General features: G+C 43.1%; 1 protein-coding gene across 5 annotated transcripts in view; it reads right to left on the bottom strand.

Annotated features, from left to right (window-relative positions):
• The window catches only part of SAMD4A (sterile alpha motif domain containing 4A), a 235685-nt gene that overhangs the window by 78848 nt on the left and 137474 nt on the right, over positions 1 to 19363 (bottom strand). For all 5 annotated transcript variants that reach the window (XM_017873663.1, XM_017873665.1, XM_017873664.1 and 2 more), the window contains one exon: positions 11215 to 11733. In XM_017873663.1, the coding sequence (XP_017729152.1) occupies positions 11215 to 11733 (519 nt within the window). The remainder of the gene's footprint in view (positions 1 to 11214; positions 11734 to 19363) is intronic.

Below are 19363 nucleotides of genomic sequence, written 5' to 3'. Positions count from 1 at the left end.
ACAGCCTTATAATTAATTCCTTTTATACAGCAATGTCTTACTGTGCAAAGCAGAAGACTAAAGCATAAAGTAATCCATTATAAATCTTTTAGCTCCATATGCGTTTTGCTGGGCTTTTCCAAAAGGATGCATCTCAGAAAGGCTGGCTGTGAAACAAATCTCTAAAGCAAATCCTGTGCTCCCATTGGCTTCACTGTCTAGCTCTAGCCATGGAATTTGTCTGTGGAAATGGTCCAAAGTTTTAACAAGGAATGACTACTCTGGAGTATGTTGGGAGTTTTAGCCTTCCTCCAACCCACAAAAACCCTTTATAGCATTTTCCAGATTTTGGAGCCCCCTGCTCACCTGGCTTCCCCATCTCCACACTCTGCTCTTAACTGACTAATAACTGAGATTTCCTGAGAATGTATTTTACCTAACAGAATGTTGAGAGCTGGGGTGGGGATGGGGGATGGCTGGAATGAGATTTAGTGTTTAAGAGTTAGAAAATACACCCTAGATTGACAATAGTTGATGTCACTAAGATTTACCCTCACCTGAGACCATGAAATTCAAGGGTTTAATTTTTTGAAATTAAAGATATCAAAGACATGTGTAAGCTACAGTCATGAGACATCTTTCTCTAGTGTAACCTGAGTTTATCCAGGATATCTTAAAGGAAAAAAAAATCAGTAAATGCAAATTTAAAAGTTTTCTTGTCTATTTGTTTGTAGAACAGCTATAGTTAGTCTATTACTCTAAATCTTGTGAAATAATAGAAATCATAAGACTACAGGGCTCAAAAAGGGTCTTACAGAAGACATCCTGTTCATCTCCTCTTTCCTCCTCCCCTCTTCCAGGCTAGTCCAACTTAAGCCATTTATTCCAGCCAGAATCCATCCTATTTTTAAAGTCTGGTGGGGAATGAGAACACAACTGTCTTCCTCTGTGGCTCATCTAGTGTTTAATAACCCTCACTGTCATTGAAGGCTAAAAAAATCTTCCTGGATGGGGGATGGAGAGCACAGCCTCATGACCCAAGGTGCACGCAGCCCATGGAGGTCTCTGCCTTTTTCCAGGCAGAGGGATCTCCAACGCACGATCAACTAGCAGGCTTCTCACCCACTACAGCATTTTTCTGATCATTCTTCCCCAAGCCCTGGAAAACAGACACTAGGCATGACAAGGAAAAACACAGTCCTGTAAAAACTCTGGACTCTTAGAAACAGGAGAAGGATCAGCCAGTGGCAACATCGAGTCCTCTGAGATATATTGAGTCATGTTTACAATGTAGTATGTATTAGGAAGGCCAGTGCCATACTAAAAAAAGTTTCCCCCAAAGGGGAAGGAAGCTAAAGCTAAAAATATATCATGCCAGCTGTTATAAATGCTTCTCAAAGAAAGCAAACCAACTCTTTCATTAGTTACCTCTTTGAAGAGCAAATGAGGGGTTAAGGAAATAATGGAATTTTTCAGTTACATGCCAGGTTGGCTAGATTTTTGGGAGAGGAAAATTTTCCACCGAGAAAGAAAGTCTGCTGGTAAAATCAAAATAATTCCATGAAAATTTCAAAGGAACTCCAGACTACATCAGTGGCTCCAAAGGCTTTGGGTGGGGATGATCTGCAGCCTGCAAGATAGAATCAGGGTCTCCATGCTTCACTCTTCCTTTTCAGGTTCCAAGAGGCCATATGCAAAGCCTCTTTCCTTGCCAGACCCATCTAGAGCTGAGCTGCCTGGTATCTCTCCCTCTTTTGAATATCTGTGTTCTGATGGTTCTTACAGGCTGACCGAAATGCATTTGAAGTGGCTTGTGGCCTTGTGAAAAAAGGTGAAGGGCAGAAGGAAGAGGAAGGACTTCATGAGCAAAACAAGTACCTTTGAAATCGCTGGCTCTTGCCGCATTAGGGGCTGAGAGAAAGGAGGTTTTTTTCCAGTTGCAGATCAGGGGCTCCTAAGGGAGCCACTTTCCCTGAGATACACTCCCACTCTTGTCCTCCACTTTGCTTGTGGAAGTTGTTTAGTTTCAGATGTTGGCTCTATGAGGCCTAGCAGCCATCCTTTCCATAAATGCAAGGACTTCCTCTACCCCTCAGGAAGACCAAGAACAAGGACCAAACCAATGTCCTTCCCCAACCCCCTCCAAAATCCAGGCACTGAATATCCCAAGTAACTTTTGTTTTTTAACTTTTAATTTTGAAGTAATTATAGATTTACAAGAAATTGCAGAAATACTACCCAGAGAGGTCTCATGTACCCATCACCCAGCTTCCCCCAAGGTGACATCTTACATATCAATAGTGCATTATCAAAATCAGAAACTTGACATTAATGCAATACAACTAACTAGACTACAGGCCTTATTCAGATCTCAGCTGTTTTTGCGGTCACTAATTTTTTTGGGAATACATTTGTAACTATGGCAGTTCATCACATGTATAAATTCATATAACTACCTCTATAATCAAGGTATGTTTTCAAAAGTCTTAGTATTGAAACTGATTTGGTCAAATAAGTCACAAAAGGAGCAAGAATAACAATAAATGTCACTAAGATGATTATGACAGAAGGCTAAATGATCAATATTATCACCAAATATTTAGTGAAATCCTAGGGACATTTTCTTGTTTATTTTGGAAATTCATTATTTTCATGAACATCTGCTTAGTGAGCTCAGGAACTTATTAAGTCCCTACTGTTCAGCAAACATTTATGGCAGGGTGAGCAGACAAGCTTCAGCTCATATGCCATCTCTTACTGAATTATAGTGGTTGCCTAGAGGGGCATATTGAGGAGGATTCAGAGGCCACATCCGGGCTTAGCAAGCAACGGCCTTCATCCAACAAGGTGCTCTGCCACTGCAGCTGAATCTGTGCCAGGAATTTGACATTTCCAAAATTTCTGTGACTTTTTGAGCCACACATTATCCCAGGTGCTGGGAAATAGGGATAAAGAAGATACAACCCCTATCCCCAAGGAACTCACAGTCGGGAAGGATAGGTGAACATGGTGACCAAAAACTGATACAAAATGCTAAGAGCTGACACCGAGGTGTGTGGGTTGATGCAAAGACTGCTCCCTGCTTCAGAGAGTCACAGAGATGGGGCAATTCAGGCAGGGTCTTACACCTGTGGGCTGTGGAGACCACAGAAGCTGGAGGGTCTGTATGGGGCCAAATCCAGGGTCAGAGAAAAGCAAGAGTCTACTAGCTACTCATGCAATCAAACTCTGAGGATAGGATTAGGAGGGAGAGGCAAGTAGTAACATCGATTTCCAGAGGCCTCACTGCCTAGGTTCATATCCCAGCTCAACTACTAAGTAGGTCTGTGATGTTGGTCATATTACCTAACCTTTCTGTGCTCCAGTTCCCTTAGTTGTTAAATGGGGATAACAATAATATCCACCTTCATGAGGTTAAGAGGATTCAATGAGTTAATATTTATGTAAAGGGTTTTAAACAGTACCCAATATATAGTAAACACTATGTAGGTGTTTGCTATCATTGTTAACTTACTTTTTATGTTCTGTGGTACCAAACACATTACTTTTATCATCAGAAAAAATCAAGATTAATAAAATACTAAGATTCCACAATGTACCATGAATCTGTAGAAGTGGACAGCTTAAATGGAGCATTCTGGCATAATTTAGGTATCCAAAGTTTCTGAGTTCTTACCTCATGTTGGGCTAACAAAGCCAGCATGCTTTCAAATCCAAATGTCAATAATGCAAAGAAAAGTCAAGTGTTGCAATTATTTGAATAAAAACAAGTTTCATTTGTAGCTGTAGCACAGAGATTTCTTTCAGGTCCAGGTCCACCAGTGAAGAACAGACAAGGGTCAGAAAGGCAGTCTGGGGCAAGTGAGGTAGCACTGACCACCACACAGGGGAATTCTGTAGGCTCTTAAGAAAGCCAGGAAATACTTATTCTTTGTCTGAATGGTTTACTTTTTTTCTATAGCAGACCTTAGACAGGAAGCAAACCTAGATATGCTAATCCGGGTTCTATGTGCCTATATTTGGAATTGCTCTTGATGGGTGAAACAAAGTTGACCAAGCCTTGTGTAAGGTTTGTCACAGCCAATACCTTGGTCCTATTTGGTCCTACAGGCTTGTGGTGAAGAACATGTATATTCTTGCTCTTAGTTAGCATACCCTTGAGCGGCCTTACTAGAACAAGGGACTAATAAATACATTCTTCTCTTTCTTCTGAAGCGCTCTGATGCGATCCAAAAGGCTGCATAACATTTTTCAACCTATCCCAACCCACTCTTCCCTTATCTCATGGTAGAAAAGGTCCTTGAGATGTCACTTGATTTAACCTCTGCAACCAATAAAAGATACTTCTGCCTCTTGATTAATGAAAATAGGTAGATTCTCATTAGATTAGGACTTAGTTTTTGGCTCCTACTCAGCCTTATCCTAATCCCGTCCTTCAAAACTCTATAGCATCTAATTTTTTTTCTTTTTTTCTGTTTTTTTTTTTTTTTTTTTTTTTTTTTTTTTTTTTTTTTTTTTTTTTTTTGAGACAGGGCCTTATTCTGTCGTTCTGTTGCCTGGACTGAAGTATAGTGGTGTGATCTCGGGTCACTGCAACCTCTGCCTCCCAGGCTCAAGTGATCCTCCCTCCTCAGCTTCCTGAGTAGCTGGGACTATGGACACACACTACCACACCTGGCTAATTTTTGTATTTTTTATAGAGATGTGGTTTCACCATGTTGCTCAGGCTGGTCTGGAACTCCTGAGCTTAAGTGATCCACCTGCCTCAGCCTCCCAAAGTGCTGGGATTACAGTGAGCCACTGCACCCGGCCTCTATCACCTATTTTTAATGGCTTCTAAACATCACTTTTCTCCATCTCAGTGCTCCAACATCTCAACATCAACATACATCCAAAATCTAGCATGTGACCAGTTTGTCTCCCTCTTACCTCCAATCTCTTCGGAGCCATTAACTTTTTTCATCCCTTAAATACCTACCATGTGCTAAGTGCTCTCACTTTTACCTCTGCTATCCCTCTTTGATAAATCCAGTGGTCAATCCTTGGTCTTCATCTCATTAGCTTATCTGTAACATTTTACTCAGCCGATCACTCTTCTCTCCTGGAAACATTTTCTTTATGTGCCTTGTAAGACACACGCACTTCAGTTTTCTCCAACCTCAAGGGTTTCTCCTTAGTTTATTTTACTGCTTCCCCTGCTTTTCTCCAGCTTTCAGGTTGAGGTGCCCAAGCCTGGGGGCCTTGGCCTTCTTTATCTACAGTCTCAGCCTTTTCTCTCTGCCAGTCTCTGACAATTTCATTTAGTCCCAGCATTAAATACCACCCATGTGCTGCTAACTCCCAAATGTCTATTTTAGACCACTTCACTCTCCCAAACTGCACACTCATATATCCCACTGCCTACTCAGTATCTCCAACAGACATGCCAAACTCATCATATATGACACTGAACTCCTGAGCTTACTCCAAATCCTACTCTATCTGATAAAGACTTTCCCTGTCTCAACTGACAGCAACACCCAGTTGCCTAGGCAAAAAACACTGGAGTCCTCCTTCAATCCTCTCCTTCACACCCTTCATTTATTCTGTCAGGAAATCCTGTTGGCTCTACTTTCAAAATATATCTAGAGCCTGACTGCTTCTCACCCTTCTACTGTAGCCATCCTGGTTTGAGCCATCTTCTCTTGCTGGATTACTGCAACAGCCTCTTAACTGAGGTTTTCCTGTTTCTGTCCTTGCCTTATCTATTCTTAAGACAGCAGCCAAAGAGAACCTTTTAAAATATGAGTTGGATCATGTCACTCTCCTGTTGGAAATCCTCCAATAGCTTTCTGGTTTACTGAGAGCAAAAGTCCAAGTCCTTGCAATGACCTACGATGCCCATTTGGTCTCTAGCCTCTCTGACCACTGTCTACCTTGCTCACTCCCTTTCAGACACCAGACTTCTTGTTTTTCCCCTAGCAAGTCAGCCTTCCTATTTTTCCCCTACCAAGTCAGGCACTGTTTTGTCTTGGGATCTTTGCTCCAGCTTTATCTCTGCTTGGAATACTCTGCTCCAGATGTCCACTTGGCTAACTCCCACTCCTCCTTCAACTCTCTGCTCACACCCCACTTTGTCAATGGGGTCTACCTTGACCACCCTGTTTCATGCTCTAATCACCTCACTACGTAGGCCTGATCCTACCCTTGTTCTTATTTCCATATCACCTATCATCTTCTACCAACATATACTTTATTTATATACTACAATTTGTATACACTAGACTGCCAGTGCCCCGAGGGAAGGCAACTTTGTCTTATCCACTGATGCATCCCAAGTGCCTTGAGCAGGCAAGACACAACAGTAGGCACGCAATAAACATTTTCTAGGTGAATGAATAAGTAACTCAATAATGTATGTCAGGCTGGGTGTGGTGGCTCATACCTATAATCCCAGCACTTCAGGAGGCTTACGCAGGAGGATTACTTGAGCCCAGGAGTTTGAGACCAGCCTGGGCAACACAGGGAGATCCTGTCTCCACAAAATATACAAAAATTATCTGGGTGTGGTGGTGCATGCCTGTAGTCCCAGATACTCAAGAGGCTGAGATGGGAGGATTGCTTGAGCTCAGGAGGTTGAGGCTGCTGTGAGCCATGATCACACTACTGTACTCCAGCCTGGGCAACAGAACAAGACCCTGTCTCAAAAAAAAAAAAAAAAAAGAAATTTGTCCATATCAATACTGAATCCTAATCCTAATAATTCCACCTAGAAACATTTCTAGTATCCATTCCTTCTGCTCCATAGGTGCTGCTGTCCTAATGATACTTTTATTACTTCACAACGTTGAAACTTGCTGACTCTGCACTTGTCAATGCCACTCATCTGGTTTGCTCACAGACAATCCATTTCCCCATACAGCATGCCTAGGTGTCACTCTTATGCCTAGGGTGTCAATGCTTGGCCTCTTTGGGGCACTCAGATCCCTTCCCTCAGCCTACTTTTACCACCTGCCTTCACTACCTCTCCCTTTGTGAGCCTTCCGCTTCCCTGTCTTTCATCCTGCCTGTACATTGTAACTCCCGTCCCTTTGCTCTCAGTGCATATTCCTACCCAGGGGCCCCCTCCCCTCCAGATTCTCCTTCCTCTTTCCATCTTAGCTCACTTTCCATTTTCCCTGCAACAGCTTGCTTTTTCTTTTCTGTTTCTTTTTTTTTTTTTTTTTTTTTTTTTGAGACAGAGTCTTGCTCTGTCACCCAGGCTGGAGTACAGTGGCACGATCTCGGCTCACTGCAACCTCCGTCTCCCAGGTTCAAGCGATTCTCCTGCCTCAGCCTCCTGAGTAGCTGGGATTACAGGCATGTGCCACCATGCCCAGCTAGTTTTTGTATGTTTAGTAAAGACAGGGTTTTACCATGTTGGCCAGTCCGGTCTTGAACTCCTGACCTCAAGTGATTTGCCCACCTCGGCCTCCCAAAGTGCTGGGGTTATAGGCGTGAGCCACCAATGCCTGGTCTTTTCCCTTTCTTTTTTGAGACTAAGTCTTGCTCTGTCACCCCAGCTGGAGTGCAGTGACATTATCACAGCTCACTGCAGCCAACTCATCAAGCTAATATGTTTTTTTTTTTTTAAGACATGGGGTCTAGCTATGTTGTTCAGATTGTTCTTGAATTTCCGGCCTCAAGCGATCCTCCTATGTTGGCCTCTCAAAGTGCTGGGATGACAGGCGTGAGCCACGGCACCTGGCCCAAAGGCTTTCTTGATGCTCCAGTTCACAAGGATCTCTCCATTCTGCACATTCACAGCACTTACAGGATACACCTACATTCAGCTGGCACTTCATCCTATATGCCTTGTGGCAGCTCTTAGACTATTATTTTACTGCACTTTTCTATAACTCATGAATTGTTATATGAAATTTCTATGGATGATAAGTCCAGCAAAAAGGAATATTTAATTTTTAATTGTGATACTGATTCATATATCATATCTCTCCAATTACAGGTTCCTTGGAAGTGTTAACTGGGTCTGCAGCTTCCTGGTATTTCCCATGGACCTAAACACAGTGCTAGGCACACAGAAGATGGACAGGAAGCATTTGCAGGGTAAATGACTGGGAATCCGTACAGGGAGGAAGCCACAAATGTTAAGGCACTCTGTTGAAGGCACAATGACTGAGGCGTAAAACAGCAGTGGAATAAACCAAGGTTAAAACAAAACAAAACTAAGGAGGTGGCTTTCTGGTTCCTTTTCATTTACCATCATTAATGTAGCTGATAATTTGAAAATGTGTAGTACTAATTGATTTCTGTTTTTATCATCATGTTGTCTTATGCAGATTGTTTTTCCACTTGGAAAGAGGTAAGAAGTGTAGCTCTTCAGTGCAGTAGAAGAAGCCTTAAGTCCAACCCAATTTCTATTGCAGTGGAATGGCCAAAAATCACAGCATATTCAAGGCCCCTTAGAACACTCTGCATGGCTCTGGGCTTAGGATAAGGTGCTTATGTCAGGCACCCATCACAACTGAAAATGAGGGCACAGACTCTGCATATCAGTGTTAACACTTAGCTCCTCACGGTCGTTCCCAGTTTCTTTCATTTATCTATCTAGCAGGCACCCCTGGAGTGCTTACTGTTGCTGCTCTAACGAGGCTGGGCATTTACATAATCGTATTTACCTTCACTACAGCCCTCAAAGGTAGATATTATGAATGTTCCAGTTTTACAAGTGGGCACCTTGATTGGGAGAGGTTAAATTACTTGGCCAAGCTGTAGTTAGCAAATTGCAGGTCTGGGATTTGGACCCAGGAGGCGTTGATGCCAAAGTCCTTGTTCTTCCCACTGTCAGGCCACCTCCCAGGTGCTCAGGGTTTATTGACAGAGGCACGAGTTAACAAGTGACCCAAAGGCTTGCAGTTTTGACTCACACAATTGAACCACCATAGGCAATACAGAAGAGTACAGCAATGACATTCACATTTTCTTAAAGAGATATTATTGACATACGAGTGTTGATACGGCCATGAGTGTTTGAATGAAACTTTCTGGAGGGGAGATCTGAGCCCTTTGATCTTCTCTGATGCTCTGGAAGAGGGCTCCAATGCCTGCCTTCTTCCAGAGGTATGTCATCTAGTCATCTGGTTAAGCCTCCAAGTCCTTTTCACTCAAGTATTACATAGGGCTTCAGAGGTCAGTAAGGCCATGACAGTCATCTACAAATTTTCTACCCTCTATGGGGCTGGCTGGGTGGCCACAGCCAGAAACAAGTGCTTGTTGACTACAACCTGATAACTATCTTAAATGTACTAAATGTCAAGACCTGATCCTGAATGTATAAATCAGTGGACAGAAATATATAATGACCCAAGCCTAATTTCGAGACAAATGACATAAAACTCAACTCTTTAAAATACAAAAGACCACGTTTTAAGAAGGCAGGCAGCTTAGAGTTCGCATCTCTCCCAGCTATTGAAGGTTTTGTAACAATAGCTAGATTCTGTTGCCAATGTAGAAAACTTAGACTAAGAGACTGTCATCTGCCTGCATGTGTCTGCTTTAGAAGTCACAGCCATCACTCCCTATCATACAGAGACGAGGGAACAGTTCCTGCTGGATTACAGTCTATGAAAGATACTGTCATCAGAACCTCTTATATAATAAATTAAGATGCAGTAATCACCTAATTTCCAAAATGTGCAAGTGACCCATATCTAAATGTAAAAGCAGAAACAAGAATTTTTAAAAATCCCATGTTGTAGCAGTATCAATGCAGTATCTTCAGTGTTTGCTTGGTTATTCCACTGAGGTACTGTTTCAGTTCATGTAGCTGTAATTCAACAATCCTACCTATTTGAGAAAGCCATTTAAAGAGGCCTGGTAACCAAAGATCCAAGTAGGGACAGATGCCAAGAAGGCATCACTGCCAATTCTTTTTCTTTTTTTTTTTCTCTTCTGAGACCCACTCTGTTGCCCAGGCTGGAGTGCAGTGGCATGATCTCATCTCACTGCAACCTCCACCTCCTGGGTTCAAGTGATTTCTTAACCTCAGCCTCCCAAGTAGCTGGGATTACAGGCATACACCATCATGTCTGGATAATTTTTGTATTTTTTGGTACAGACGGGGTTTCACCATGTTGGCCAGGCTGGTCTTGAACTCCTGACCTCAAGTGATCTGCCCGCCTAGGCCTCCCAAAGTGCTGGGATTACAGGCCTGAGTCTCTGTGCCAGGGCCCCAATTATTAATCCTCTCATATCTTTTAATTGGGGGTTCCTGCATGAAGACAGGCACATCAGGTCTAATTGCAAAAGCATTCCTTCAAGAAAGTTATCTTGGCACTGCCACTGTGTTCACGGACAGGTGTAAACTAGCACTAAGGAACACTGTTTGAAGACAGGGTGCATTTCCACATCGCTACTTTATATAGGCACCAATGGTGTGTTTGTCACTTTGCTCGGCCTCAGTGGGGAGACAGAGAGAGGACTCCCAGCCCCAGTACCCAGCTGAGGGTGCAGTACTTTGCTTTAGTGGTCAAAAGAGCAGAGGGCTGTCCTCCGCTCTTCCCACCCACAAAGCAGTTCTTGACCCACCTATCCTAAGGTGTTGGACTGAACGAGAGGAAGTCCACGGCACTCTCACCAGGCCACAGCACACAGCAGCATTCTCAGTTAGCAAACCCGCTCCCACTGGTCAGGAAAAAAGTGCCCCGACAATTGGGGATTAAAACCAGAAAATGCAAAGGGAGGAAACATTCCAGGGTGAAATTTAAGAAAAAAAAGAGAGAGAGAGAGAGAGAGAGAGAGAGAGAGAGAGAGAAAGAAAGAGGAAAAAATAAAATAAAGACAAAGCACAAAGCCCATGAGGCTGCCTGGTTAACCATGGGTTAGAATTAGGTTTAGAGAATCACACAGTAACTCAGTGCCTTGGCAAATCCAAAACCCTAGGGTGAAAGACATGGGTGAAATGCATCTCTGTGGAAACGGGAAGTTTCCTTTTTTCATTTATTCTCTATTTATTTTTGGTCTGTTTATAACCCAAATTTGGACCATCAATCACTTTTACCATCCCAGTATTTTCATCTTTGCAGAGTCAAAGAGCAACAAATATGGGGTCCAAAGGACCTTTCCCACAGCCAATTCCAATCAGCCCTTCTCTCCCAGGGTCACAGGGTGCACAGAGCAGACACTGTCAGCGGGACATGCCACATACACAGCAAATCGCCAAACCAGACTACATGACAGGGCTTCCGGGGAACTTACTTGTACTTGTGCTGGTTCCAATCGTATTGATTGTGGTGGGGACAGATGAGGAGGAGTAGAGGGGCACATGACCATTCTCACACCCCATGCTTTTGTCCTGCCAGTTGGAGGCATTGATGCAAATCCCAGAATCCCGAGAGTTCTGCCACCCATTGAGCTTGTCATCGGAGTTCTGTCTTTGGTGATAGTAGTGTGTCTGTCCATAATCCACAGAGTCTGAGCGGCCTCGGTTCTGGCCACCAAAGCTGGTCGACGTGCGGTCCTCCAAGTGATTCAGCCACATGGCTAAAGCACTACGGTCTTCCAACGAAGTGGCTGGATGTATCAAAGCATAGGACAGCAGCTGCCTGCTCTCCTCAATGTGCTGGTTGTGTTCAATAGAGTGAGCCAGGATTTTGGGCAGCAGTTTCATATATTCTACTTTTGCGTCGAGGTTTCCTGGCTTCAGCAAAGGCAGATGAGTTAACAGGAGGGAAATCACTTTATCCTTGGATTCCTGTTGCCATTGGTTAATGATTCCTGAAAAGGAAAATATACAGGGCAAATAAGCAAATACACCCACAATGACTCTAAACAGATACTCTAAAGAGAATTTTTATGGATTAGGGCCCCAATCTACATACCCTGGCTATATTTTCTCCAAAGAGCCTGTGCATCAGATTGGTTAACTGGCCCCAGGTTTTCAAGGGCCAGAGACTCCAGTGAAACACAGATCAAACATTCTTAGGTATTGAGTATGCAATCAAATTCTCATTCATGTTTCCAAAGAAGCTACAACTACTTTGGTACAATTGAATAGAATGTACAGCTGTTTTCTTTCTGAGAAAGGTCTAGCCCACCCCCGATAGACATGGGGCTAAGACTAAGAAGCTCTCCATAGAAAAGTGAGTGTGAACAAAGGTCCTATTCCAGAGTCCTGGGGGTGAGGCTGCTTCCCCTCCCCCAGACAGCTCCCCAGACATCTGCTGAAAGTGATTTAAATCCTGGCAAAGGCATTTGTGTGAAATTGGAAAAACTTCCTAGGTGGAGAAATTTGTCAGGGAAAAAAGAGCTCCACTCATCTCTGTGCAGTAAGCCTGTACCTTTCTCATGAAACACTAACTCAGAACAACTACGGGCTCAAAGCTAGAATAAGCAATGAACCCAATACTTGGCTCCTGGGGCACCTCTAATCGCTGTTTTTCTTTATGTAGAGATCAGCTTGTTTTTATTGTGGTAAATACACATAACATTTACCATTTTAATCATATTTAAGTGTATGTTCAGTGGCATTAGGAACATTCACAGGCTGGGGGTGGTGGCTTACGCCTGTAATCCCAGCACGTTGGGAGGCTGAGGCAGGAGGATCGCTTGAGCCCAGGAGTTAGGGACCAACTTAGGCAATGAGTTGGTCCTCATCTCTACAAATAATGAGACCTCATCTCTACAAATCATTAAAAAAAAAATAGCCATGTGGGATGGTGTGTGCCTGTAGATCCAGCTACTCTGGAGGCTGAGGTGGGAGGATTGCTTGAGCTTGGGAGGTCGAGGCTGCAGTGAGCTGTGATTGCACCACTGTATCCTGGCTTGGGTGACAGAGGAGACCCAGTCTCAAAAAAAGAAAAAAAAATTCACCATTTCATAACGGTGTGCAACTATCACTACCATCCATCTCTAGAACCCTTTCATCTTCTCAAACTGAAACTCTAACTACTCTAGGTACCACAGAGAAGTAGAATCATATGGTATTTCAGTACCTGTCCTTTTGTGACTGCCTTACTTCACTGAGCATAATGTCCTCAAGTTTCGAGCTATGGGAAGATCTATTTTTAACACACACAGAAGTATCCTTTCTGTCCCCTCTCACTCAAAACACAAACAATGCACTTTGCCTTGATTAGCCTTTGAGAAATAGCCTGTCTTGGAATTGATGGTTATTCACAGGCTCTGGGCCAGAGGAAAGAAAGCTCATTTTCAGAGAAGTCATTCCTGACACCTGGAGATCTCAACACTGGCCCACTGATGACCCTACAAGGGCTAGGGCTGGACAGTCCTGCTAGCTTTTATGCTGTATCTGGAGGGTTGGAAGGGGTTTCTGGAATTTAGCAGAAGGGCTTAGCAATTCTAGCTAGGTGCAAACATACCAAGCCCAATTATCACTGTTGACCATAAGCTACAAATGCATCACCCTGTACTGCAATGCCTATCAAGACTACAGGAAAGAATATCTCAAGAAAAATACCAGCAAAAAAAGAGGCATGGTATATAACGAAAGAGCATAAGCTTTGGAGTCAGGCAAAGCTGGGCACAAATCCCAGACATGCCACTTAATTTGTGGTAGAACCTTGGTAAGTTAGTTAACTTCTCTGAGCCCCAACCACCTTATCAAGAGTGGTACAAATAGCATCTGCCCCGCCATGTGCTGTGGGATTAAATAAGGTAAAGTAGCAAAAGGGCCAGTCAAGTACTTGATGATGGAGATAATTCCTTCCGCTTGTCTCTGCATAGTCGGACTCATGTTAGAGCAATGTGGGTGGTTTGGGATACCAAGTTTTTAAAAACAATATAGAGAAGATGACCCAAAAGAAGTCATTAAAAATGATCAAGGAGGTAGAAAGTCAAAAGGTGAAAAGAAAATGCATTTACTGTGCTTACAACAATATGAAGAGATGCTTGACTCACTTCAAGTGGGGATTTCATAAGAAGATGCCAAAGAGTCAACTATTTGAAGTAGAAGTCTCCAAACCAAAGCAGGAAAGATGAAGATAGGACGTGGAGAAGAACACAATTGCCAGAATAATGAAAGACTCAAAATCACCAAGGAAGGCTTTAGAGTCTCTGCCCTGGGGGTCTGAATAACACAGTGAGATAATCTTGAGAGCACTGTCTAACACTGATAAAACATAAGCCACATATAATATTCTAAACTTTCTAGTAGCCATATTAAAGAAGAGACAAAATAAACAGGTAATGTAAATTTTCATGATATATTTTATTTAAGTAATCAAAATATCACTTCATTATCAATCATCATTAATAATTTCATAATATTATTAATGAGGCATTTTTCCTGTTTTTTGAATTAAGTCTTTAAAAATCTTTTAAAAGTCTTAAAATGTCAACGTATTTTATCATGGACAGTACATCTCAACTTGGACCAGCCACAGCTGAAGAGCTTAGAAGCCTTATGTGGCTGGTGACTACTGAGCTGGCGAGCACAGGGCTGGAGACATTCAGATGGGGAAGGCTGGCGGGAGGGCACAGATGACCTCAGCAGGTCCCTCCCAGCTCCCTGACTCTATATTTAGCTAATTGCCACCTGACACAAGACAACTCTCACGCATTCCACTAGGTATAGCCTCCCTTTTAAAGTAGCGCTGAGAGGTGAAGAAAATTCCATTTCTAACTTTCTCAATTCATCTTCAGCAAATACCAGGCATGTTTTAAATGATGAATGTGCTTAGCATGAAGATAAAAACTATTCATTAAGCCCAAGAGGCACTGGAAAGAAGCAAAAGGGGCCAAGAAGCAAAAGGGGTTATGTTGTAAGCCTACTGTAATCAGAGGTGGCTAGCGTACATCCTTGAAAATGTACATTTAAAGATAAAAATTAGGAATGGCCTCTAATAAAAAATTCATGAGGCTGAGGAACTCCCTAGCTTTCTGCTAGGTCATTTCCCTGTTTGGATATGCTACCCTTCCACAAAGGGTCAGCCTAAAAAAAAAAATCAGCAACAAAAACAAAACGTAAATAGGAGTCATAGTACAAACTAAACATGTTATCTCCATGTAACCGTTCTCTGCCGTGGATTAACCTGGGATTCAGAGGAGGAACAAGCGCAGCAAAGAGAAAGGAAAATGAGAGGCTGCTGGCCCCGGTCCCTTTATCCTCAGGACAGGGCTTGGATGGTGGGACCAGGAAGACAAGTATGGCTTTTGTTTACTACCACTGGGAACATGGAAATCAGATTGCTCTCTGAGGGCTAACTACACCTACTGGAGCAAACTATTTCTGCTACCACTCCAGCTGCCACCACTGAGAGCCAACAGTATTGAATATTTTCGAAGTGCCAGGCACTCTTCTAAGCCCTGTGCATTTAATTACTCACTTAATCCTCCCAAGAAGCTTATGAGGTAGGTCCTATTACTAGCCTTCTTTTACAGATGAAGGCAGAGGGGCACAGATGGGCCAAGTTACTTGCTCCTGGCCCCTTGCTAGTGACGTGGCAAAATGGAGGTAGGCATTGCTAGTGAAGTGGCAAAATGGAGGTAGGTACCTCCATTATTAGATACATAATGGCTGTCCTGCTACAACAGCGTGGCCACAAGCCAAATATATTGATATTTATAACAATTATATGTTCTATAGTTATATATGATATAGAATTACATATAAATATGTAATAGTTATAAACATCATATAAATGTATTAATAGACTACATGGATCATCAGAGGAGTTGGTGAGCAACGGAAGTATAATAAAAAGGAGTTACAGAGACAATGTAAGTGATACCTATTATGGTTTAAAATATGTTAACTATTTATTTGACAAACCTCTCTTTGAAAGGCAGAGCCTAATTCCCTTCCTTTTGAGTGCAGGATGGATTCAGTGAGTCACTTTCAGCAAATAGAAGGTAGGGGAAATGGCGGCATGTGACTTTATAGATTAGGTTATAAAAGACACTGTGGCCTCACCTTGCTGTCTCCGAGTACTCACTCTAGGGAAAGCCAGCTGCCATGTTGTGACATCATTCAAGCAACCCAATGGGGAGGTCCTTTAGTGAGGAACTGAGGCCTCGTGCCAATACCTAGCACCAAGTTGCCAGCCATATGAGGGAGCCATCTTGGAAGCAGTTCTCCTAGCCCAGGTAAGCCTTTCGACGACTGCAGCCCACATACCATTTTGAGGAATCCTAAGCCAGAATCTCTCATATTTCTGACCCACAGAAACTGTGTAACATGTTTATTGTTTTAAGCTGCTAAGTTAATTAGTACACTATCCAACTGCCCGTCTAGGTAAAAGGAAGTTTTAGCCACTTGGTTTTGAATAGATCAGTCTTTCTGGCAAAGTCATTCCCATTCTGGCACGGACCCATGAAGTTCCCATTGCCACTAAACATTTCCCTCCCTCAGCCTCCCCTGTCCTGATTATCCACTCACCAAACAACCTTTGGACCATGATTTAGCTCCCCAGCTACCCTCAGGTAGAGAATGAACTGATCATAGAGACTTGAGGTATTTCCAAAATCTGTGATAATGATTTTTCAGGGCAACTTAATACATAGTTTCTGATTATGATTTGGCTTCCTGTGGAGGCCTGCCGACAGGGACAATGTGTGCTGATTATATGGACTTTGAGTACGTCTGGTCTCTCTGATGATGGCTCCTCTTGGCAAATTAACCAGCCAGCATTGCAGTGCCTACCTCCCTACTTCCTAGTTAGCATGAGTCAGTCTTTCAGGAGAGTATCCCCAGGGTGCTGACAAGTGTGAACATCTCCACCTTCAAATGGAAGCCAGACCCTACATGCAGGGACTTGGTCACACTGGCTAGGTCCTGTCCAACTGCCCACTGGCCTTGGTGGCATCCACACTACCTTCCAGAGAGCAAAGAATCTTTGCTGAGATTTGTATTTAACAAATTCTTCTCCCTGGGGAAGATTCAGGAAGCCTCAGAATTTTCAATTAATTGATCACTTCTGAGATCCAGGCTCTACCATTACTCACCTCAGTATCACCTGATTCAGGACACAGTGGAAAACTTAAGTGCGAGAACTTCAAGGTTTAGAGATGTCAGCTCACCTCTAGTATGTTTTCTGAATAGTTTCTTTGTTATTTCTCTGTATAAGGAGCAGAGATGTAACAGTTTGCTGGATGTTTTATGTGGATAAAAGTTAATGATTTATAATTTGTAAGCCAGTGACATAGGAGTAGTTAAAAAAAAAATTGAAGGAGCTATAATTAAAGACCATGAGGATTAGGAAACTGTCCCAATGATTTTTGGAGTGACAAAGAGTATGTTTAAATACCAAGTCTGGTATTATTACTACACAATGGTATGTCAATGCTTAAGGGCTCTAGTTGTTAGTAAATTACCCTTAAATTGCTATTTTATTATACCCTTGTTTTCAGTTTAATAACGTTTACCATAAAAGGGTTTCTCACAAGCACATTTAGGCAATTTGCTCATGCAAGAAATGGCTAGGAATTAAATGCACACACAGAAGAAGTACTAGTGAAATGAATGTGCTAAAAAGGAAGGAATATTGGTGGGTTTTACATGGTCAAAGGCTCCTTGGAAGAATGTATGTTACAAAGTCAATCCTAGACACATCATGTACTAAAGGCTTCTAAATATAGTGCAACTCTGCACAATTCAAAAGTGGATAACAACACACACCATGTATTTATTTGGTAGGAATGTGAGCTGAGCCCAGGGCACCTGAAAAATTAGGGCAAAAATACCAACATGGCAAATGGTGGGATTCCTGTGTTGGCATGGCACTTGAATTTGTCTCCCAAGGTACCCTCTTGAGCTAGAGGCGACCAGAGAAGAATCCCCATAATTTGGTGGGAGCCCTGCTAGTGGTATGGATTCGACTAGTTGTGATGGGGAACCCAGTCTGGAGTTATGAGCCCTTACAGCTGCAAGTGGTGCTTTGAAAAGGTACAAAGGATTGAAAAGACATAAACCCTCCCCCTACTTTCAAGGAAGGTGATTGCGGGCTTCCAGGGTGGCCTCCACTGATCCTAGACTACTGGTATTCACCTATGTGCTTTTCTCCCACACTGAATGAAAGTTGGTCTATGTGACCAACAGTGTGCAGTGGAGACATTCTGACCTTAGGTCACAAAAAGCATTGCAGCTTCTACCTTGCTGTCTTGGTTCATTTGTTCTGGAAGAAGCCAGTCACACCAATTATGAAGATGCTCAGGCATCCCAGGGAAAGACCTGTATGGGGAGGAGTTCAGGCCTCCTGCCAACAGCCAGAATCAACTTGCCAGCCATGTGAGCGAGCTTGGAAGTGGCTCCTCCAGGTCTAGTTTATTTCTTGACTACAGCTTTGTTTGAGACCTTGAGCCAGAGCTACCTAGCCAGGCTGTTCTAAATTGCTGACCCTCAGAAAACTGAGAGATAACTTACTGTTAAGTCATTAGGTTTTAGAGTAGTTTGTTACACAGCAATAGTTAATGAATACAGAGAGGTTTTGGTTACTTGGTAAAAATCACTTCAACGTGCTACTGTCCCTTGGCTTCACTAGAAAAGGCAGGGATCTATGTAGAGGACTGTATAGACCACTATGATCATTTTAGTCTTTTCTGACAACAGGAAGGTCAGGTGCTGGTCATTCAAAGGCATCTGACCATCCTCAAAAGGCAAGAACCAGGTACCTCTTGCCCTAGCAGATACTTCCAATGAGCCCTTCACGTCTCCAGAGTAGAGATCTGGTCATCTCTTTCATGGAGACTTTCTCCTGTAGTTACTTTTTCCCCGGGTACTGGCACAGCTGGGTGCTCCAGGAGTGCTCCTTTACTCCTTAAGGACCCAGGCCAGCTGGAAACTAGTCCTGAGATCTCGGCCAAGGACTCAAATTAGGGTTAGGACTCACCTTCAGGTTTCTGACCTCCTCCTGGCCATGACCAGTCAGGAGGTCTGAGGCCGGCCATTCCCAGAGGGCACAAAAACCAGGCCAGCTCCCCGAGCCACCTGCCTCGGTTCTGACCTCTGGCCCATGAGTATGCAGACAACCCCACGTTTGTATTTCCAGCCCAGGTTTCTCCCCTGAGCCCCAGATTCACATTCCAACTGCATCCTCTCCATGCTCACTCAGATGATCTCAAAGTCAACATGTCTACAACCCAACTCTTGCTCTTACTCTCATCACATCTGCTTCTTTGTTCTTCTTTCCTATCTCAGCAGATGGCTTTCCATCTTTCCAGTTGCTCAGGTCAAAACCTTGGAGTATCCTTGACTCCCTTCTCTCATATCCTGCATCTAACCTCTCCATAAATCCTATGGGCTGAATTTTCAAAATACATCTGGAATGTAACTACTTCTCACCATGTTTCTTCATATCCCCACCCTCTCCAGTAGTCTATTATCAACCGTAACAAAGGATCTTTTAAAACTAGAAGGTAGGTCATGTCACTCCCCTGATCAAACACGTCA

The sequence above is a fragment of the Rhinopithecus bieti genome, unplaced genomic scaffold (assembly GCF_001698545.2).
Source record: "Rhinopithecus bieti isolate Rb0 unplaced genomic scaffold, ASM169854v2 scaffold_7985, whole genome shotgun sequence".
In the NCBI taxonomy this organism is placed as follows: domain Eukaryota; kingdom Metazoa; phylum Chordata; class Mammalia; order Primates; family Cercopithecidae; genus Rhinopithecus; species Rhinopithecus bieti.
Note: the sequence above shows the minus strand (reverse complement) of the source record. Positions and strands in the feature narration are given on the sequence as shown.